The sequence below is a fragment of the Diorhabda sublineata genome, chromosome 6, assembly GCF_026230105.1.
Source record: "Diorhabda sublineata isolate icDioSubl1.1 chromosome 6, icDioSubl1.1, whole genome shotgun sequence".
NCBI lineage: Eukaryota > Metazoa > Arthropoda > Insecta > Coleoptera > Chrysomelidae > Diorhabda > Diorhabda sublineata.
In genome coordinates, this window is record NC_079479.1 from 35,916,509 (window position 1) to 35,939,211 (window position 22,703).

The window sequence follows — 22,703 nt, forward strand, 5'->3', positions numbered from 1 at the left end:
TTTTCCAAATTTGTATATAGCGTTAGATATGAGGGGCGTTCTAAAAATTCTTGAAAAGCTGTAAAGTTTACTACGATTTTTTTCAAATTTTCACGATTTAAACTTGTGTATCAAGATACGAGGGTCGATTTAAAAATTCTTGAAAAATTTTATTGTTTTGAGTAAACTATGATTTTTTTTCAAATTTTCACGATGTAAAATTGTATATTGCGATCGATACGAGGGTCGTTCTAAAAATTTTTGAAAAGCTGTAAACTTTACTACGATTTTTTTCAAATTTTCACGATTTAAACTTGTGTATCAAGATACGAGGGTCGATTTAAAAATTCTCGAAAAATTTTATTGTTTTGAGTAAACTATGATTTTTTTTTCAAATTTTCACGATGTAAAATTGTGTATAGCGTTAGATACGAGGGCCGTTCTAAAAATTTTTGAAAAGCTGTAAACTTTACTACGATTTTTTTCAAATTTTCACGATTTAAACTTGTGTATCAAGATACGAGGGTCGATTTAAAAATTCTCGAAAAATTTTATTGTTTTCAGTAAACTATGATTTTTTTTTCAAATTTTCACGATGTAAAATTGTATATTGCGATCGATACGAGGGCCGTTCTAAAAATTTTTGAAAAGCTGTAAAGTTTACTACGATTTTTTTCAAATTTTCACGATTTAAACTTGTGTATCAAGATACGAGGGTCGATTTAAAAATTCTCGAAAAATTTTATTGTTTTGAGTAAACTATGATTTTTTTTTCAAATTTTCACGATGTAAAATTGTATATTGCGATCGATACGAGGGTCGTTCTAAAAATTTTTGAAAAGCTGTAAAGTTTACTACGATTTTTTTCAAATTTTCACGATTTAAACTTGTGTATCAAGATACGAGGGTCGATTTAAAAATTCTCGAAAATTTTTATTGTTTTCAGTAAACTATGATTTTTTTTCCAAATTTTCAATGATGTAAAATTGTATATTGCGATCGATACGAGGGTCGTTCTAAAAATTTTTGAAAAGCTGTAAACTTTACTACGATTTTTTTCAAATTTTCACGATTTAAACTTGTGTATCAAGATACGAGGGTCGATTTAAAAATTCTCGAAAATTTTTATTGTTTTCAGTAAACTATGATTTTTTTTCCAAATTTTCAATGATGTAAAATTGTATATTGCGATCGATACGAGGGTCGTTCTAAAAATTTTTGAAAAGCTGTAAACTTTACTACGATTTTTTTCAAATTTTCACGATTTAAACTTGTGTATCAAGATACGAGGGTCGATTTAAAAATTCTCGAAAAATTTTATTGTTTTGAGTAAACTATGATTTTTTTTTCAAATTTTCACGATGTAAAATTGTATATTGCGATCGATACGAGGGTCGTTCTAAAAATTTTTGAAAAGCTGTAAAGTTTACTACGATTTGTTTCAAATTTTCACGATTTAAACTTGTGTATCAAGATACGAGGGTCGATTTAAAAATTCTCGAAAAATTTTATTGTTTTGAGTAAACTATGATTTTTTTTTTTCAAATTTTCACGATGTAAAATTGTATATTGCGATCGATACGAGGGTCGTTCTAAAAATTTTTGAAAAGCTGTAAAGTTTACTACGATTTGTTTCAAATTTTCACGATTTAAACTTGTGTATCAAGATACGAGGGTCGATTTAAAAATTCTCGAAAAATTTTATTGTTTTCAGTAAACTATGATTTTTTTTTCAAATTTTCACGATGTAAAATTGTATATTGCGATCGATACGAGGGCCGTTCTAAAAATTTTTGAAAAGCTGTAAAGTTTACTACGATTTTTTTCAAATTTTCACGATTTAAACTTGTGTATCAAGATACGAGGGTCGATTTAAAAATTCTCGAAAAATTTTATTGTTTTGAGTAAACTATGATTTTTTTTTCAAATTTTCACGATGTAAAATTGTATATTGCGATCGATACGAGGGTCGTTCTAAAAATTTTTGAAAAGCTGTAAAGTTTACTACGATTTTTTTCAAATTTTCACGATTTAAACTTGTGTATCAAGATACGAGGGTCGATTTAAAAATTCTCGAAAATTTTTATTGTTTTCAGTAAACTATGATTTTTTTTCCAAATTTTCAATGATGTAAAATTGTATATTGCGATCGATACGAGGGTCGTTCTAAAAATTTTTGAAAAGCTGTAAACTTTACTACGATTTTTTTCAAATTTTCACGATTTAAACTTGTGTATCAAGATACGAGGGTCGATTTAAAAATTCTCGAAAATTTTTATTGTTTTCAGTAAACTATGATTTTTTTTCCAAATTTTCAATGATGTAAAATTGTATATTGCGATCGATACGAGGGTCGTTCTAAAAATTTTTGAAAAGCTGTAAACTTTACTACGATTTTTTTCAAATTTTCACGATTTAAACTTGTGTATCAAGATACGAGGGTCGATTTAAAAATTCTCGAAAAATTTTATTGTTTTGAGTAAACTATGATTTTTTTTTCAAATTTTCACGATGTAAAATTGTATATTGCGATCGATACGAGGGTCGTTCTAAAAATTTTTGAAAAGCTGTAAAGTTTACTACGATTTGTTTCAAATTTTCACGATTTAAACTTGTGTATCAAGATACGAGGGTCGATTTAAAAATTCTCGAAAAATTTTATTGTTTTGAGTAAACTATGATTTTTTTTTTTCAAATTTTCACGATGTAAAATTGTATATTGCGATCGATACGAGGGTCGTTCTAAAAATTTTTGAAAAGCTGTAAAGTTTACTACGATTTGTTTCAAATTTTCACGATTTAAACTTGTGTATCAAGATACGAGGGTCGATTTAAAAATTCTCGAAAAATTTTATTGTTTTCAGTAAACTATGATTTTTTTTTCAAATTTTCACGATGTAAAATTGTATATTGCGATCGATACGAGGGTCGTTCTAAAAATTTTTGAAAAGCTGTAAAGTTTACTACGATTTTTTTCAAATTTTCACGATTTAAACTTGTGTATCAAGATACGAGGGTCGATTTAAAAATTCTCGAAAAATTTTATTGTTTTGAGTAAACTATGATTTTTTTTTTCAAATTTTCACGATGTAAAATTGTATATTGCGATCGATACGAGGGTCGTTCTAAAAATTTTTGAAAAGCTGTAAAGTTTACTACGATTTGTTTCAAATTTTCACGATTTAAACTTGTGTATCAAGATACGAGGGTCGATTTAAAAATTCTCGAAAAATTTTATTGTTTTCAGTAAACTATGATTTTTTTTTCAAATTTTCACGATGTAAAATTGTATATTGCGATCGATACGAGGGCCGTTCTAAAAATTTTTGAAAAGCTGTAAAGTTTACTACGATTTTTTTCAAATTTTCACGATTTAAACTTGTGTATCAAGATACGAGGGTCGATTTAAAAATTCTCGAAAAATTTTATTGTTTTGAGTAAACTATGATTTTTTTTTTCAAATTTTCACGATGTAAAATTGTATATTGCGATCGATACGAGGGTCGTTCTAAAAATTTTTGAAAAGCTGTAAAGTTTACTACGATTTGTTTCAAATTTTCACGATTTAAACTTGTGTATCAAGATACGAGGGTCGATTTAAAAATTCTCGAAAATTTTTATTGTTTTCAGTAAACTATGATTTTTTTTTTCAAATTTTCACGATGTAAAATTGTATATTGCGATCGATACGAGGGTCGTTCTAAAAATTTTTGAAAAGCTGTAAACTTTACTACGATTTTTTTCAAATTTTCACGATTTAAACTTGTGTATCAAGATACGAGGGTCGATTTAAAAATTCTCGAAAAATTTTATTGTTTTGAGTAAACTATGATTTTTTTTTCAAATTTTCACGATGTAAAATTGTGTATAGCGTTAGATACGAGGGCCGTTCTAAAAATATTTGAAAATTTGTAAAGTTTACTACGATTTTTTTCAAATTTTCACGATTTAAACTTGTGTATCAAGATACGAGGGTCGATTTAAAAATTCTCGAAAATTTTTATTGTTTTCAGTAAACTATGATTTTTTTTCCAAATTTTCAATGATGTAAAATTGTATATTGCGATCGATACGAGGGTCGTTCTAAAAATTTTTGAAAAGCTGTAAACTTTACTACGATTTTTTTCAAATTTTCACGATTTAAACTTGTGTATCAAGATACGAGGGTCGATTTAAAAATTCTTGAAAAATTTTATTGTTTTGAGTAAACTATGATTTTTTTTTCAAATTTTCACGATGTAAAATTGTGTATAGCGTTAGATACGAGGGCCGTTCTAAAAATTTTTGAAAAGCTGTAAACTTTACTACGATTTTTTTCAAATTTTCACGATTTAAACTTGTGTATCAAGATACGAGGGTTACTATAAAAGTTCTCGAATAATTTTATTGTTAAGGTATTTTTATTATGATGATACGAGGGTTATTACGAAAATTTACGAAAAAAATTGTTTCTCGCCAAGTAGGATCCAGATTTTCTCATCTATTCCAATACGAGGATAAAAAATATGTGAATAAATAAGGGCACTCTGCTACAGAATTGTTCAATTAGTATAAGATATACCTTTTTTGGGTTCAAAAATTTATGTTTTTTCGTCGATCTCATTTTATTGTGCAACAGTTGGTAGTCTTTGTTTGAATCCTCTGCTTCCGTCGGGTCCTTTCGGCATTCTCAAAACGTTTTCGCCGTTCAAAAAAGCCGAGCTGTTGCTCCTCGATCTCGGGCTGCTGTATTCCGAAGAAGACGACATTCTTCTTACGAAATTGTCGCTGTTGCTGGACGTGCTGCGACAAAATAACATTTTCTATATATATAAAAAAAATAATCACTCGGATGATTTACCTGCACGCGCTCATCCTCCTCGGAATGAAAAGTGATGATTCACTGGAATCTCGACTGCTAGAAGACAACCTCCTGGGCATGTAAAGGAAATTGGCTTCGGTGCTGGAGGCGCTAAGACGTCTCTGAAGCCATGCTGCAGGCTCTATATATCGAGAAGGAAATTGAGCCGACGAAGAGCCACGACGTAATTTACCTGAAACAAACGAAAATTTCACATTGAAACCTGGCACTGCTACAGTTCTGTTAGTTGCAAAAAATATACATTTTCAAAAATTAAAAAATTAATCGAAATTATACGAATTTGTACGCCGGGAAAATATAGTGTGTGGCCGCCTATTTTAATATAATTTAGTTTTGTGACCGTTGGTATATAACCAAACAGCATTTTGTACTATACGAACGGCGATAAACTTTTTTTACTTCAAACTACTAACCTTTCTAACTTATTACGGTTTTTCGTCACAAATTTTCCTAGTTCCTTCTTGTTTTCCACAATTTATATCATTTAAATCATAATTTATTTATTATTACAATGTTTTTAAATGTTTCTAATTTCAATTTATAATAATTTCACGTGTTTATTATATATACAAGGTGAAACGTGAATACGTAATGATGTTATTGGATTTTTTACAATTCAAATTTGAAATTTATTACTAACTATTTACGATTTGAAAAAATTTTTAATGCTCATTCAATTCCATATTGATTTCAATTTTTTTAACGACGTTTATTTAGTATAAAGAGTTGAAAGGAAACGTACATTTTATTACGTATCTTCTTCAGGGATACAGATAAAAATTTTATAGGTTATGTTTTTTTCAAGACACATCTACAGTATTAATTTTATATTCTAATTAACCAATTTTACAAGTTTTATTCTAAAAATACCCTGTATTAGAGATAATGGTCCTTTATTGGGAATATTTTCCACTTTTTATTGCGTTAGAATATTTATATATTCTAGAAAATACGAAATTATGACAACGTTGATTTAACGCGCCGGCGGTTCAGAGTTAAGGTGGCCATACACTACATATTAGTGGCGAAAATAATTTTTGATGAATAATTATATTAAAATCTCAAATAAACTATGTTGAAAATACAGAGAAAATGTCGTTCTGTATATTTTTCTTCATAAATTCATCATGTTATCAATATCGTATATATTATGACGTTTTCATATTTGAAATCGGTGAAAGTAAGGGGCTGTTCACCTGCATTTCTCTTAGATGCCTTCTTTTAACATTCATATCTCGTTCACTATGACTAATAACAAGTTTTAATAGATCAGAAAGTCGCGGTAATTATTTATAGTCCGGTCAAATTAAGACAAAAAAAATAGTATAAAAAACTGAGTCGATTGGAAAGTATAGATACAAATTTTGGTTTTTCGTTGTGTTATTGAACGTATCAACCCTCGAATGGAGTTTGAACTATAGGAAATCACTCAAAAACCTTGTATTTCACAAATGGTATAGGTAAAATACGAATTTTTATTTTTAAATCTCTATATCTCAAAAACGGTAACACTTAGGAGAAAAAGTATATATACGGTTTTTATAGATAATAACGAGATCTATAATTTTTATATGAAGAAATTTTTTGAAAAAAGTCGCCGAGTGGGTGAAAAACGCGAAAAAATATTTTTTTACTCAAGTTTTCGTGATAAATTAGAAATTTTATTAATCGGATCAATACGAATTGTTTATATTTTATTTATAAAGTTATCTTGAACATTTTTTTCAAGTTTCTTTGAATTTTTAAAAACTTTGAGCCTCAAAAACGTTGTATTTCACTAATGGTATAGGTAAAATACGAATTTTTATTTTTAAATCTCTATATCTCAAAAACGGTAACACTTAGGAGAAAAAGTATATTCACGGTTTTTATAGATAATAACGAGATCTACAATTTTTATATGAAGAAATTTTTCGAAAAAAGTCGCCGAGTGGGTGAAAAACGCGAAAAAATATTTTTTTACTCAAGTTTTCGTGATAAATTAGAAATTTTATTAATCGGATCAATACGAATTATTTATATTTTATTTATAAAGTTATCTTGAACATTTTTTTCGAGTTTATTTGAATTTTTAAAAACTTCGAGCCTCTAAAACGTTGTATTTCACAAATGGTATCGGTAAAATACGGATTTTTATTTTTAAATCTCCATATCTCAAAAACGGTAACATTTCGGAGAAAAAGTATATATACGTTTTTTATAGATAATAACGAGATCTACAATTTTTATATGAAGAAATTTTTCGAAAAAAGTCGCCGAGTGGGTGAAAAACGCAAAACAATATTTTTTTACTCAAGTTTTCGTGATAAATTACAAATTTTATGAACCGGATCGATACGAATTATTTATATTTTATTTATAAAGTTATCTTGAACATTTTTTTCAAGTTTCTTTGAATTTTTAAAAACTTTGAGCCTCAAAAACGTTGTATTTCACTAATGGTATAGGTAAAATACGAATTTTCATTTTTAAATCTCTATATCTCAAAAACGGTAACACTTAGGAGAAAAAGTATATTCACGGTTTTTATAGATAACAACGAGATCTATAATTTTTATATGAAGAAATTTTTCGAAAAAAGACGCCGAGTGGGTGAAAAACGCGAAAAAATATTTTTTTGGTCAAGTTTTCGTGATAAATTAGAAATTTTATTAATCGGATCAATACGAATTGTTTATATTTTATTTATAAAGTTATCTTGAACATTTTTTTCAAGTTTCTTTGAATTTTTAAAAACTTTGAGCCTCAAAAACGTTGTATTTCACAAATGGTATAGGTAAAATACGAATTTTCATATTTAAATCTCTATATCTCAAAAACGGTAACACTTAGGAGAAAAAGTATATTCACGGTTTTTGTAGATAATAACGAGATCTATAATTTTTATATGAAGAAATTTTTCGAAAAAAGTCGCCGAGTGGGTGAAAAAAGCGAAACAATATTTTTTTGGTCAAGTTTTCGTGATAAATTAGAAATTTTATTAATCGGATCAATACGAATTATTTATATTTTATTTATAAAGTTATCTTGAACATTTTTTTCGAGTTTATTTGAATTTTTAAAAACTTCGAGCCTCTAAAACGTTGTATTTCACAAATGGTATAGGTAAAATACGAATTTTTATTTTTAAATCTCTATATCTCAAAAACGGTAACACTTAGGAGAAAAAGTATATTCACGGTTTTTATAGATAATAACGAGATCTACAATTTTTATATGAAGAAATTTTTCGAAAAAAGTCGCCGAGTGGGTGAAAAACGCGAAAAAATATTTTTTTACTCAAGTTTTCGTGATAAATTTTATTAATCGGATCAATACGAATTATTTATATTTTATTTATAAAGTTATCTTGAACATTTTTTTCGAGTTTATTTGAATTTTTAAAAACTTCGAGCCTCTAAAACGTTGTATTTCACAAATGGTATCGGTAAAATACGGATTTTTATTTTTAAATCTCCATATCTCAAAAACGGTAACATTTCGGAGAAAAAGTATATATACGGTTTTTATAGATAACAACGAGATCTATAATTTTTATATAAAGAAATTTTTCGAAAAAAGTCGCCGAGTGGGTGAAAAACGCAAAACAATATTTTTTTACTCAAGTTTTCGTGGTAAATTACAAATTTTATGAACCGGATCGATACGAATTATTTATATTTTATTTATAAAGTTATCTTGAACATTTTTTTCAAGTTTCTTTGAATTTTTAAAAACTTTGAGCCTCAAAAACGTTGTATTTCACTAATGGTATAGGTAAAATACGAATTTTCATTTTTAAATCTCTATATCTCAAAAACGGTAACACTTAGGAGAAAAAGTATATATACGTTTTTTATAGATAATAACGAGATCTATAATTTTTATATGAAGAAATTTTTCGAAAAAAGACGCCGAGTGGGTGAAAAACGCGAAAAAATATTTTTTTGGTCAAGTTTTCGTGATAAATTAGAAATTTTATTAATCGGATCAATACGAATTGTTTATATTTTATTTATAAAGTTATCTTGAACATTTTTTTCAAGTTTCTTTGAATTTTTAAAAACTTTGAGCCTCAAAAACGTTGTATTTCACAAATGGTATAGGTAAAATACGAATTTTCATATTTAAATCTCTATATCTCAAAAACGGTAACACTTAGGAGAAAAAGTATATTCACGGTTTTTGTAGATAATAACGAGATCTATAATTTTTATATGAAGAAATTTTTCGAAAAAAGTCGCAGAGTGGGTGAAAAAAGCGAAACAATATTTTTTTGGTCAAGTTTTCGTGATAAATTAGAAATTTTATTAATCGGATCAATACGAATTATTTATATTTTATTTATAAAGTTATCTTGAACATTTTTTTCGAGTTTATTTGAATTTTTAAAAACTTCGAGCCTCTAAAACGTTGTATTTCACAAATGGTATCGGTAAAATACGGATTTTTATTTTTAAATCTCCATATCTCAAAAACGGTAACATTTCGGAGAAAAAGTATATATACGGTTTTTATAGATAACAACGAGATCTATAATTTTTATATGAAGAAATTTTTCGAAAAAAGTCGCCGAGTGGGTGAAAAACGCAAAACAATATTTTTTTACTCAAGTTTTCGTGATAAATTAGAAATTTTATTAATCGGATCAATACGAATTATTTATATTTTATTTATAAAGTTATCTTGAACATTTTTTTCGAGTTTATTTGAATTTTTAAAAACTTCGAGCCTCTAAAACGTTGTATTTCACAAATGGTATAGGTAAAATACGAATTTTTATTTTTAAATCTCTATATCTCAAAAACGGTAACACTTAGGAGAAAAAGTATATTCACGGTTTTTATAGATAACAACGAGATCTATAATTTTTATATGAAGAAATTTTTCGAAAAAAGACGCCGAGTGGGTGAAAAACGCGAAAAAATATTTTTTTGGTCAAGTTTTCGTGATAAATTAGAAATTTTATTAATCGGATCAATACGAATTGTTTATATTTTATTTATAAAGTTATCTTGAACATTTTTTTCAAGTTTCTTTGAATTTTTAAAAACTTTGAGCCTCAAAAACGTTGTATTTCACAAATGGTATAGGTAAAATACGAATTTTCATATTTAAATCTCTATATCTCAAAAACGGTAACACTTAGGAGAAAAAGTATATTCACGGTTTTTGTAGATAATAACGAGATCTATAATTTTTATATGAAGAAATTTTTCGAAAAAAGTCGCCGAGTGGGTGAAAAACGCGAAAAAATATTTTTTTGGTCAAGTTTTCGTGATAAATTAGAAATTTTATTAATCGGATCAATACGAATTGTTTATATTTTATTTATAAAGTTATCTTGAACATTTTTTTCAAGTTTCTTTGAATTTTTAAAAACTTTGAGCCTCAAAAACGTTGTATTTCACAAATGGTATAGGTAAAATACGAATTTTCATATTTAAATCTCTATATCTCAAAAACGGTAACACTTAGGAGAAAAAGTATATTCACGGTTTTTGTAGATAATAACGAGATCTATAATTTTTATATGAAGAAATTTTTCGAAAAAAGTCGCCGAGTGGGTGAAAAAAGCGAAACAATATTTTTTTGGTCAAGTTTTCGTGATAAATTAGAAATTTTATTAATCGGATCAATACGAATTATTTATATTTTATTTATAAAGTTATCTTGAACATTTTTTTCGAGTTTATTTGAATTTTTAAAAACTTCGAGCCTCTAAAACGTTGTATTTCACAAATGGTATCGGTAAAATACGGATTTTTATTTTTAAATCTCCATATCTCAAAAACGGTAACATTTCGGAGAAAAAGTATATATACGGTTTTTATAGATAACAACGAGATCTATAATTTTTATATGAAGAAATTTTTCGAAAAAAGTCGCCGAGTGGGTGAAAAACGCAAAACAATATTTTTTTACTCAAGTTTTCGTGATAAATTAGAAATTTTATTAATCGGATCAATACGAATTATTTATATTTTATTTATAAAGTTATCTTGAACATTTTTTTCGAGTTTATTTGAATTTTTAAAAACTTCGAGCCTCTAAAACGTTGTATTTCACAAATGGTATCGGTAAAATACGGATTTTTATTTTTAAATCTCCATATCTCAAAAACGGTAACATTTCGGAGAAAAAGTATATATACGGTTTTTATAGATAACAACGAGATCTATAATTTTTATATGAAGAAATTTTTCGAAAAAAGTCGCCGAGTGGGTGAAAAACGCAAAACAATATTTTTTTACTCAAGTTTTCGTGATAAATTAGAAATTTTATTAATCGGATCAATACGAATTATTTATATTTTATTTATAAAGTTATCTTGAACATTTTTTTCGAGTTTATTTGAATTTTTAAAAACTTCGAGCCTCTAAAACGTTGTATTTCACAAATGGTATAGGTAAAATACGAATTTTCATTTTTAAATCTCTATATCTCAAAAACGGTAACACTTAGGAGAAAAAGTATATATACGTTTTTTATAGATAATAACGAGATCTACAATTTTTATATGAAGAAATTTTTCGAAAAAAGTCGCCGAGTGGGTGAAAAAAGCGAAACAATATTTTTTTGGTCAAGTTTCCAGCCTAATTTGACTGTACTATATATATAAATGAAACTCACCTCTGGGATCGAACTTTTTCAAATCTTCCGCCTCCGAACCACTTTGACAAGATATATAATCAGATTCCGACGCGATTTTATTATTATTATTATTATTTGTTTTTTTATTAACGGTTTTCTTTTTTCTTTCCGGATGCGGTACGTTATTCAATTCGTACACCTTCAACGGTTCTCCTAAAATGAGTTGCATATCCAGGGCGTTCCTAGCCGATTCCGAATGCACGAATTCCACCAGGGCGCAAACCATCCCGGCCAAAGAAGGATTTTTGTTAATAAATTGCCTGACGTCGGCCGGAATCGGATTGCCCGGTCTCAATATTCTGATCAGGGCGATTTCGCCGCACGATTTGAATAATTCGGCGACGTTTTCGATCGTCGGTTTCTCCACGGGCATATGTACGGCGACTATCGTTCTCGAAGGGGTAGTTTCGTCGTATTTGGGCAACGGTTGCAATCTGCGTAACTTCGTACCCGCCTCGTTGATTTCCAATTTGGTGGAGCGGTTCAAGGCGTGCGCTACCACCCTCCAATCTTTCGTCAGGTGTTTCACCCTCTTGAAACTCGATATTAATTTCAGCGACACGTACCCCTCCTTATTCCTCTTGACGTGCTTCAATAGAAACGCGTCTTTCGTTATATTGGCATCGGAAAAATAAAACTCCACTTGCTGGACTATTTTGTCCGCCAATTCGTCGTTCGGCGGATCGAACGGCGGTTCCGTTATTTCGGGGGCGACTTCGCATCCGGAATCCTTCCCGCCGCCGTTGGATCCCGTGTCGGAGGAACTGTCACTTAAATCCGCCATGTGGGCCCCTTCGTCTTCCGTCGTGTTTCCCGCTTGTTTTTTATCGAACGACAAAGATACGTCGCTGTCTATCGATGAAATACTGTCGCGGGTTTCCATTAATTTCGAAGATATTACTTCTCCGGCTTCCTGCAGTTCCGATTCAATTTCCTCGTGAGGAGAAGGCATTTTCAATTTTTTTTCTATAAACTAAACTAATATCACAAAATTATCACTTCAATAATAGTCAGTCTTGATCACGAGTTTGTGTGAAAATAGGTCACACGAAGTGATTTAGTTGCTACTGCCAGACACTGACGCGTTGTTTGACCTAGCTCGGATATACTGAACGGAGGCATGTCGTAGCGGTGTTATTTATATCCACACCGAAGCGCCCCACTACCGTTCACTGAACCGTCCGAATAACGCGTGCAATTTTTCGAGTGTTTTCGCGCACCGAAACTTCATATTTTTCTCGAATTAATTTATTAAATAATCGAACGATAAATGATTAATTTCATTTTAATACAATCATTTATTTATCCGAAATATATTATTTTCGACATTTAACTAAACAAAAACTATTTATTCGTGTCATTTACTTCAGTTTGACGTAATCGAAACGTCAATGATCTGACATATTCAATAATTAAAATGTTTTTCTATAAAAAAAAATGTTATCTAATAATTAATTTAAAGAATAAACACTTGAATACTATAATTTAAATAAATTCCATTACATTACATTAAATTTAAATACATTTCTTATTTAAACTAAATACTAACTTGGCAACAGTGTCGTATCTATACACTACTAGAACGAAATAATTTTATTTACATACTTTAACACATTGTATACGGTTTATATTCATGAAATTAGTTTATTTAATCAATATTATTGATAGTTTTATTTATATATCATGTTAAATAACTAATCGTTAGAAATAAAGTGAATACGTGGCAACTACGTTGTGGTCTGTTGAATGATATGAAGTTAGCCGCGTATACGAAACCACGTGTTCCGTGTTCTAAAACTAAATTGAATGATATTATTAAATTAATGTAACTAAAAAACGATATTTTTAATTAAGTGTATTAATTTTGAAGTGTTTACAGTCAAAATTTAATCTAGAATGTCTAATACCGTATTTACGGTGCCAGATAATTTTTTTCTTTGTAAAGTACGTACGTATTTGAATAATTTAAAATCTAAATACTCAAGTATGTACCTAGTATGCTAATAAAAACGGCTCTCGACCTTGTATTATGAACTGTATTGGAAAAATCTCGAAAGTATTTTAAAAATCGTTTGCACGGGAGGGAACAATTAATTTTTAATAACGGATACCTATGATTCCGTGCATTATTTTAATTAAGAAACGTGATTTTATAAAAATTGTGGTGCAAAGACCTTATTTTTTTCTCGACGGTTCCGTTAGTTGTAATAATAAATTGGTTACTCAAGTTAATTTGCTGGAACGATTCGTACGTCGGTGCAAATTGCCGTGTTGCCACGTATACTACAAAGTTGTAATACTATAAATATTGTCAATTTTTTCAGAAATAGTATTTTTGATATCTCCATACACCGAAGTTCAAGTAGAATATAATAAAATGCGAAAAAAAAAACTTTAATAACAATATAGAAAAATAAAAACAGTAATCTAATGTTGATTACTTATAAAAATAAAGTTTATAATTAGTTTCGAAGAAAAATTCATCGTATCGGCAACGCTGTTATACCTTTCAATGAACATAACGAGTTTCACCTTTCATATGTCATGGTCGGGTGCCGTGACCTACCTCAATATGTACGAACAACCAGTTCTTCTTTTTTTTTAACGCGCAAGGTCTCTTTTATAATTTTTATTATACAATACAATCGGTATTTTTCATATAAAAATGATATACTATTTAATAAATGCACTATTTTATCACAAAAAATAAACGATAAACAGAAAAAAATAGTTTGATGTAATATATTTATTTTTAAAGACCCGGTATACTACACAGAACACAAAATTCAATAATTTTGAGAAAATTTTAAACTCAACTGTTTCTAATCTATGTTAATTATAGGAAATTACTGATTTCGTTTCTAGAACGATTCGCTGAAATCACGAAATCAACAACAAACACTTCACTAAATTCGATTATCGAATATTTATTTCCATAGCAACACGTCGTCCATCTCGACTCGTTCTTATTCAGATAAAGGAGATAGTACTTTAAATTGTACGCGAAAAGTCAAAAATCACACAATTACAATTAGATTATTAACTTGTAGTTATTTAATATTAACTCTATAAAATAAATAGGTTACTCTTCTTTTTCTTCAACTTGGCCTTTGACTATGTGATTACGTACATAAATGTTACGAGTATCAATCGATCGGACGGGAAGAAATTGACGTAGCAGTCCGTTTTAATTCTAAACAGTGTTGCCGCTTCAAATAGATTTTCGTTGTTATTACTAAATTTTTAATTGTCTGTAGTATGATTGCGTAATTATTTGCAATTTTTTAGTAGGGAATTAAACATTCGTTATCATTTGATTAAATAAATAAAAACGCCCTCGATAAAAATGTAAATTATTCAAATTCTCACATTCTAAGAACATTTGTTTTAATTTTTTTATATACAGGACGTATTTGAATATATTCAGATTATTCAATTGTTTCGGTTACTTCTGTAGGTTTTATCCATTCGAGTGGTTCGAAAACGAATATTTCCAATCATTTTCATTATTTTAACGATGTAAAATCCATTCGAAACAATTTAAATCTTACACAACATCTAGACAGCTGTCGATTCCACTTATAGGACGCCCTGTATACTAAATTAAATTTTTAAAACTCTTTCAAGGATGATTTACTTTTTGTTTAAAGTTTTTTTAGTTTCGATGGAATGTTTGTTGCAACAAATAACACGAGAATACGTGCTGAAAATATCATGTGATTTGTTACGTGTAAATTTTGTTTTATCAACAGATTAAATTAGGTTTATATATAACCTTAAAACGTGGTAAATATATCTCGGGCATTAAAGGTTTAAATAATAATAATATTACGTATTGCAACATCAGTTAAAATCAACAAAGTTGATGTAAACACTATAAAATTATACGTTTATTGTCGTAAATACAAAAATACGTGTTAGAAATTGAGATAAATCGAAAATAATTCAATATCAAGGTGTAGTGTTTCCTTTTTTAACCATATCGAATATTAATTGTACTGCAAGTGAAATTTTTAGGTTAGAAAACAAGAAAAAATCACCGATAGATATATTTTCTAGCTTATTCTAATAAATTCCGACCCCTATTTTCCTTCTAGGAAATCTGGTTTCAAGACTTTCAATTCAGATTCAGATTAGATACTTTTTTGTTACCCCGTATATTATGTACGAAAAAAACTATGACTAATGTAGGAGTTTATATTTGAAAGTATTTATTAGAAGCTATTAAAAATAATCGACGTCGATTACTAATACTTTTTAATAATTAATTGTTTTTACTTCTTATAATAAATTATATATTAATACAATTCATTCGTTAACAATAATGATAAAGACACGCCACGGAAAATAAAGTGTGACTAATATCGATGAGTTGGCGCTAATAAAATAATCGTGTGGCTATTATCGAACAGATGGCGATACCTGCTGTGAAGTCACGCTATCTCTCTCGCGCTCATTAATTGGTATATCTACTATTCGACACAATTATTTACGAAGAGTTCTACATGTCAAATGTAGGTCAGTATGTCTGGAACATCGTTTTTTACGCGAATGAATACCAACTTGAAAATAAGCCACGTGGATTTTCGTACGTTCGATTTTTTTTGTTACGTGGGTGGTACGTTGTTGAATTAATACCTTCATAGGTCATTATATAAGTACTTAACCTTTGAAATCAACTAATTAATTTATCGTGCGATTAAAATTATATCAAATAATAAACAATAAATAATCTAATTTAACTTGTCACGGAAGTGAACGTTAGAATATCTGTTGATGCTAATAAAATTTTTTATAGACAAATATTTTTCTTGTTATTAGGTATAGCCGGCGTTTACACGAGTTTTTCTATATTATAAACAAATATCAACCGGATGTTTTGTTGAATTGATATAGTTCTAAGTAAATTTCATTTAATTATATAATTATTATACCTAAAAACGTTAAATTCCTGTTGTTTATGTATTTGTATCTACTTTGAAACGTAAACATGTTTTTATACAAAAATATTCTCATACGATATACATATTTAATATATTACGTCAGTTTTTTCAACGAATTCCTTGTGATCTAATTCTCAATGGCCGATACAAATTCTTATTCATTTTTAAATCAATTATTTACGTATAACGTCATATTATAACCTACTATGTATAGACTAACGCTAGAAACTGACTATCGTTGTCAGTTGTCAGGTGACTTTGATGTTTGATGAAATTATTCTACAGTGTTGCCGTACCTAACAGATTTTCTTCAAAATTAATTTGTAATATTTTTTTAGAGAAAAAGTACTTAAAAAGTCTTACAGCGGTTGACCGGACTATATATTAAACACCACTCTTAATTTTGAAACGAAAAATATCAAATTTCATATCAATACTCATACAAATAGATTTAAAACAAAAAATTACTGATCGCTCCTCGTAGTATAAAAGTTGTTCAACCTGAAAATGTCAATAATGAATCAGCTTTAGCGAATTTGTGTCAATGTAATAATTTTTTTCAATGCAATTGTTATTGATGTGACTAATACCGAATACGACTGTTGTACCTTATACTAGAAATATACATTTATCATAAATTTATTTTAAAATTAATGTAATAGTGTTTAAATTCACAGAAATTATTTACGAACTGAATATAAAGATGGCTCTGGACTTCTACGTAACCCGAGCAGTCCATTATTATTTTCAAGGGGTGTACGTCATATGAATAGCTTCGTTCGCGAGGCAAATTCCCAATCAGTTTAGGAACCGATCGCATATTATCTTATTTGTTTATTTACGGAAATATAATATTATGCTTTTACGATAACAAACAAAGAATAATGTCTCCTCGATCTTGATGTTTCGCTTGGATGCTTCTGTGTACTTGAAGACATTGCATATTACTGCTAATTATGCGTTTGTTGTGTCTGGTTACAACGTTTTCGTAACCACCTGTAGGTCACTGAACCGTCTCGCCACTAAATTAAATTTGTTTAGATAACAATTTTTGTAACGGTATCGTTCAGTAAAAATTTATATTAATTGAATCGTTTAGAAATTAGTAGAAAATTTATTTTCACAACTGGCAACATCGCAAAGCCGATATTGTCCCAATTTTATGTTTTTCGTCTCGCAACGTTTTTAAACTTTCAGTTATATTCCAAATGTTTCGTTTGAAGGTACATTTATAAAAATTATTTTATATTTATAGTAATAAAAAAATAAACCCGTATAAACATCTTTACGAAATAAATTATTTTAAATGTCAAGTCTGCAACAAACTTCATCTTCTTTTTTATAGCAAACGAACCTGAAAATGGCTAACAATGGAACGTGAATTAATCTTATTATTAATAGAGAATGTTTTAATTCTTATCCAAACGTCTTAAATAAACGAAAAGTGGTTAATAAAAGACGTCCATAATCTAGAAGGTTTTCATTGGTGGATTTTTTTTTTTTGTAGATTTTTAGCCTTGTTCGATTTCCGGAGGAGGCCAGCAAGTCTGCTGTTTCCGATTCAATTAATAGTGTGAATACAAAAAAAATTGACAGTCACAATGTGTGTATGTTGCGTTGGCCAAGGTCCGCGATCACTAAACTTTAGGTTGGGCTCTCAGATTTCGGTTTGGTATACAGAGGCGGATCGAAATATTTTTTCAAATATATAAATAATTAATTTCAATATTGATACCAATATAGGTGATTAGTTAGTATGACAGGTGACAGTAAGAAATAAAAGCGACGTTGCCAAGTCGTAATTTAAATAAATGATATTAATTTCGTGATACGAGGGAGGTTCGATAGAAGTTGGTGAATGGAAATTTATTTGATTTATGGTGTATTTCACCATTATAAACAAAGTAGTAAGGAATCGATAAAAAAAAAGTTAAAACTGATTAATAAAATTGAGATGTGACATATTTTGTGGAAAATAAATTCCCGCCGCCACTGTATCGGCGAGAAAAGCCGGAGACTTATAAAATTATACATTGAGAGATACTTTTTCTCATTGGTTATTTATCTCACCTCAGTTATAAGCGAATTCAGGTCATTTAATTATTAATGCAATTTAAGGAGCAATAAATTTATCTAGATTTAGTAGGACTGTAAGAAAAAAAATGTTAGAAAATGTATCATGGTCAGCGGATGTAAATAGAAACGAAAAAAAAAAGGGAAGGGCATTTGGTATTAATCTCTAAACGATAAAATTGTATTGAATTGAAAAAAAAATTATTAATTATATAAATTTGGTAATTATCATTAAAAATAATCAATTCAAATGAAAATTAAACTAATCAATTGACCTATTGCAGGCCATTAATAAAAAAAAATTCGTCCGACATATTTAACACCGATTCAAACTTTATGAACTGGCCTATAATGAATGGTAATATGTGAAATTGTTGTAATAGAAGAACGCGCTCATCACCAACAACTCGAGCATGATAAAAATAAAATGTACGTACTTTCAAATACATTCTCTTAATCGTTAAGTTCGTAGCGGATCAAAAAATCAAGAAAGTAGTTCAATTTTTGAAATATCGAAACGTTCTTTCGCGACGAAGCTGCAATATTGAAAGTAATTTAATTTTTGAGGGCGAATGAACTCAATTCATCGATCAATTCATCGGATTTTATACGAGAAAACAATTTCTTGTTATCTTCTAGTAAAATTTTGAGGTTAAGTTACCGAGCGATAATTTCTCTACAATTTACCGTATTTAACCAATAAAAACTGACATTTGCATTATTTATATTACAGAAAATCGTGTTTGTGTTTAATTTCTTTCATAATTGTCGTATTTATAATAAGTAATCGGAGTTTTGAAAAGTTTAATTGGTACATTACGAAATATTATTATCAACTAATTTATACGAATACGTTTTATGTTGTAACAATTTTGAACCCATTGGTAAATTATTAAAATACACATATATATATATATATGCCCAACCCATCTGATCGACACAACTCGAGGTAAAAAAAGTTAATATTACAAGCACCAAGCTGTCTGGTAAACTATGATGATTATTTGAGTTAGCTTACAAGCAGATCAAGGTAAGCTACAAGTCAGGTATGGTACCGACACCTCTACCAACACCCTTAGGCGTTTTGAACGTGACCCTGTATTTATATTATTAATTAGAACTAATAATTATTCAAATACGTTTACTTCGAAAATCTGGGTTTCGTACACTTTGTAGAAATATACTTAAAACAGTATAAATATTTAAACAAAACTTTTAGTTATTAAATTATAATGAAAAACTTACTTGTGGTTTGTTATTTTTCACACAAGCACGCACGCTACTTTCTAATTATCTTTCTTCTCTTACGATTCGATGGTATTTTTTAGCGCCAATTTGCCATAGTAACACAAACTATGGATCTGATTGGTCAGTTGTAGGACAGTTAACGCGGTACAATGTAGACGATGTACAGGGTCGGCTTAGGTATTAACATACGATATTAAAATATCAAAATTCGTTAAAAAATGTATTATTCTAATGCTAAATACTAAAATAATAATTCTTCTTGGTATAAATATGATAAATATTCTCCATTGAGCAATAATATGGCTTTACTAGAATAATTGACTGATGTTATAATGTATGAATTGTTTGGAAATTAAATTGTATGATAATTTTTTTAATAACTTGTTACATGAATAAACTACCGCCCTATTATTACCCAATTCCAGCTTGACAATTTAGTCTGGGGGCCGATAATATTGGAGTAAATACGCTTTTAGAAACTTTAAATGAAATAGCTTATTTTCGACAGTATTTTTGATGATTGTACGTTAAGAAGTGATATTTTTGAACGAAGAAAAAACTTTTATACAAATATTTTCGAATTATTCACGAAATACTAGGAAATAAATATTCGTCAAAGATAAATCATTAGTTTTAAGTTGGCCCCTTGACTACTTTTATTTGAATAATGACATTTAAAAAATATTTATCACAAAAACCTACACAGTTCACTATATAATCGAACGCTTACCAATCCCTGACATAAAAAAAATTGGTTTACATCCTTGAATAATTATATTTCGAAAAAATATATAATTAACAGTAGTTTCGTACCCTAATACACCATATTTGTTTCATACGTATGTAAAAAATATATAAACCTTGAAAAACAAGAGATAGAAAAATGCTTAGGCCAATCCTGCTTAATTAGTAAGAAAAATCCGATACGAACCAGTACGTACTAGATAGTTCTGTATTGATATAAATAAATATATGAATTATTGATCTTAAATACCCTTAAATAATCATTAAATATCTATTTTTATAGAATTTATGGGATTTTAATTAATAAACGTCAGCCGGGACAAATATTTCTTGAATACAATGAGAATCCAGTGGAACAGCTTAATTCATCACATTGTATTGACGAAGTTTTATTGAAACGTACACTGGTTGATTGTATATTCAAAATGAACTTCAACATTTTTGGATCGTTAACTTAATTAGAATATTAATTTTTCTAATTTATAATCAACGTATGTTTTACGAGATTGATTATTGATTGTTCGATTGATGAGTGAATAATGTATAATGAAACTTCAGTTGTACACTTTTTGAGAGGTTTCTTAATCCGGTTTCAAATTATTCAATTCTGTAATCCAATTTGGTAACGATCCGTAATTATTGTATAATTTGAAATCTGTTAGACTTTATAATATACAATAATTGCCTTTAATTATGGGATTAATTAAACGTATTTACGTTTCGGTGATTGAATCACATCAAAATCCAAAAGATTAACTTTACAGATACGTATCTGTAGCGCATGCGCGTGCTACAGCTGATGATCGTAAGGTCGTTGAAATGGAAAAAAGCTGAAGGTTATTAAGAATTGAAAAAAAAAACGTTTTGAATTTTGGAAATAACAACTTTTAATGTCATTTCTTGTATAATTAGTATTATTATAAGTTTTGCGAACACAATCAAACCTATTGTATCTTATCTAATTATAGTAATAAGACTTATGTTTAATTAATTTTAATAAATAAACGACCGTTAACATTTTATTAGTATACGTTTTATTTTCATTATCCCAATAACTTTTAATATTTGTATTAGGGTCAAGATTATCTTCTATTTTAGGTTAAATATCAGAGCCGTATTAATGGAACATTGTACTTAATATTTTAAAGGTATTATCAATATTTATATTATAAATCGACGTTTTAACCATTTTACCATAGGAATTAATCAATAAAATTCTCTTTTTTCGTCCTTTTTTCATACGTGCTCGGTAAGAATTTAAAAAACTCAATACTCTGTAACAGCACGTGATTTCACGTGACGTGACGGTTATTTCATAAATTAGGTTAGGTTAGTTAGTTTAATTAATTGTTTAAAAATAAACCCATCACTTAAATAGAATGTATGGACGTTAACATTTGGAAAAATAAGAAGAAATTAACATATTGTTTGTAAAATTGAGGTCAAAACTAAAAAAAAAAATAATAAATTGAAAAACAACTCTCGTATATTCTTGAATATTTACGTGGTAAGCGTATCGAATAAAGTTAAATTCACTGGGAAGTTCATTAATTATAACAAATAAAAAAAAAATCAAGAACATGTGTAGCTTGGACTTGAAGTACGTAGACCAAGAGACGAACCTTGAGCCTTTAAAGGGTCAACCATCGTTGAACTAAGTAGGCCATGCAGGAGAACCTTGATGCTTCAATTGTTTGTAAATTCAATAATTTATTTGGAAGTGACTACTTGATAGACAGTACGGTCATTTTAAAAACTAACAAATAAAAATATTAGATAAAATTGTTATAAAATTACTGTTGTTATTATATATTGTTATAAAATATTAATAATATTTATACGACGCGATTTGCATTGAATGTATTGTGTTGTGCCGATATTTAGGGGCGTCTATCTGTATATCGAAATAAAATTTTGTACTTTTAACTAGATTAACTAAATTGTAATTAAAATTTAGACGAAAGTATTCGTATATTTGATTATATTTGTTAACCTTCAAGTTAAATACTTTCACTTTTATTAAAATGACCGTTTGGTCGGTTGTATAGACAGACTAATCTTATCGTAAACATGAAAAACTTGTCTTCGGGAAGTAGAGGAAGTGAACGACGGACAATTTAATTGGATAGGCTTAATATTCCATGCAAATTATGTTCATGAACACTCGTAAATCATTATTCATATTGCAATCTCCAGTACAGGGTCTTTATTTTGGATTTATC

At 28.5% G+C, this 22,703-nt stretch overlaps 1 protein-coding gene across 1 annotated transcript; it reads right to left on the reverse strand.

Moving 5' to 3' along the window:
* Positions 1–735: 735 nt before the first annotated feature.
* LOC130445400 (la-related protein 6) lies at positions 736–12,590 on the reverse strand. The gene is made up of 3 exons (XM_056780999.1): positions 11,453–12,590; positions 4,820–5,012; positions 736–4,761 (listed from the first exon to the last, which is right to left on the reverse strand). Exons 1-3 carry the CDS (start codon positions 12,423–12,425, stop codon positions 4,584–4,586), a joined length of 1,344 nt encoding a protein of 447 aa, XP_056636977.1. The 5' UTR covers positions 12,426–12,590; the 3' UTR covers positions 736–4,583.
* Positions 12,591–22,703: the final 10,113 nt, after the last annotated feature.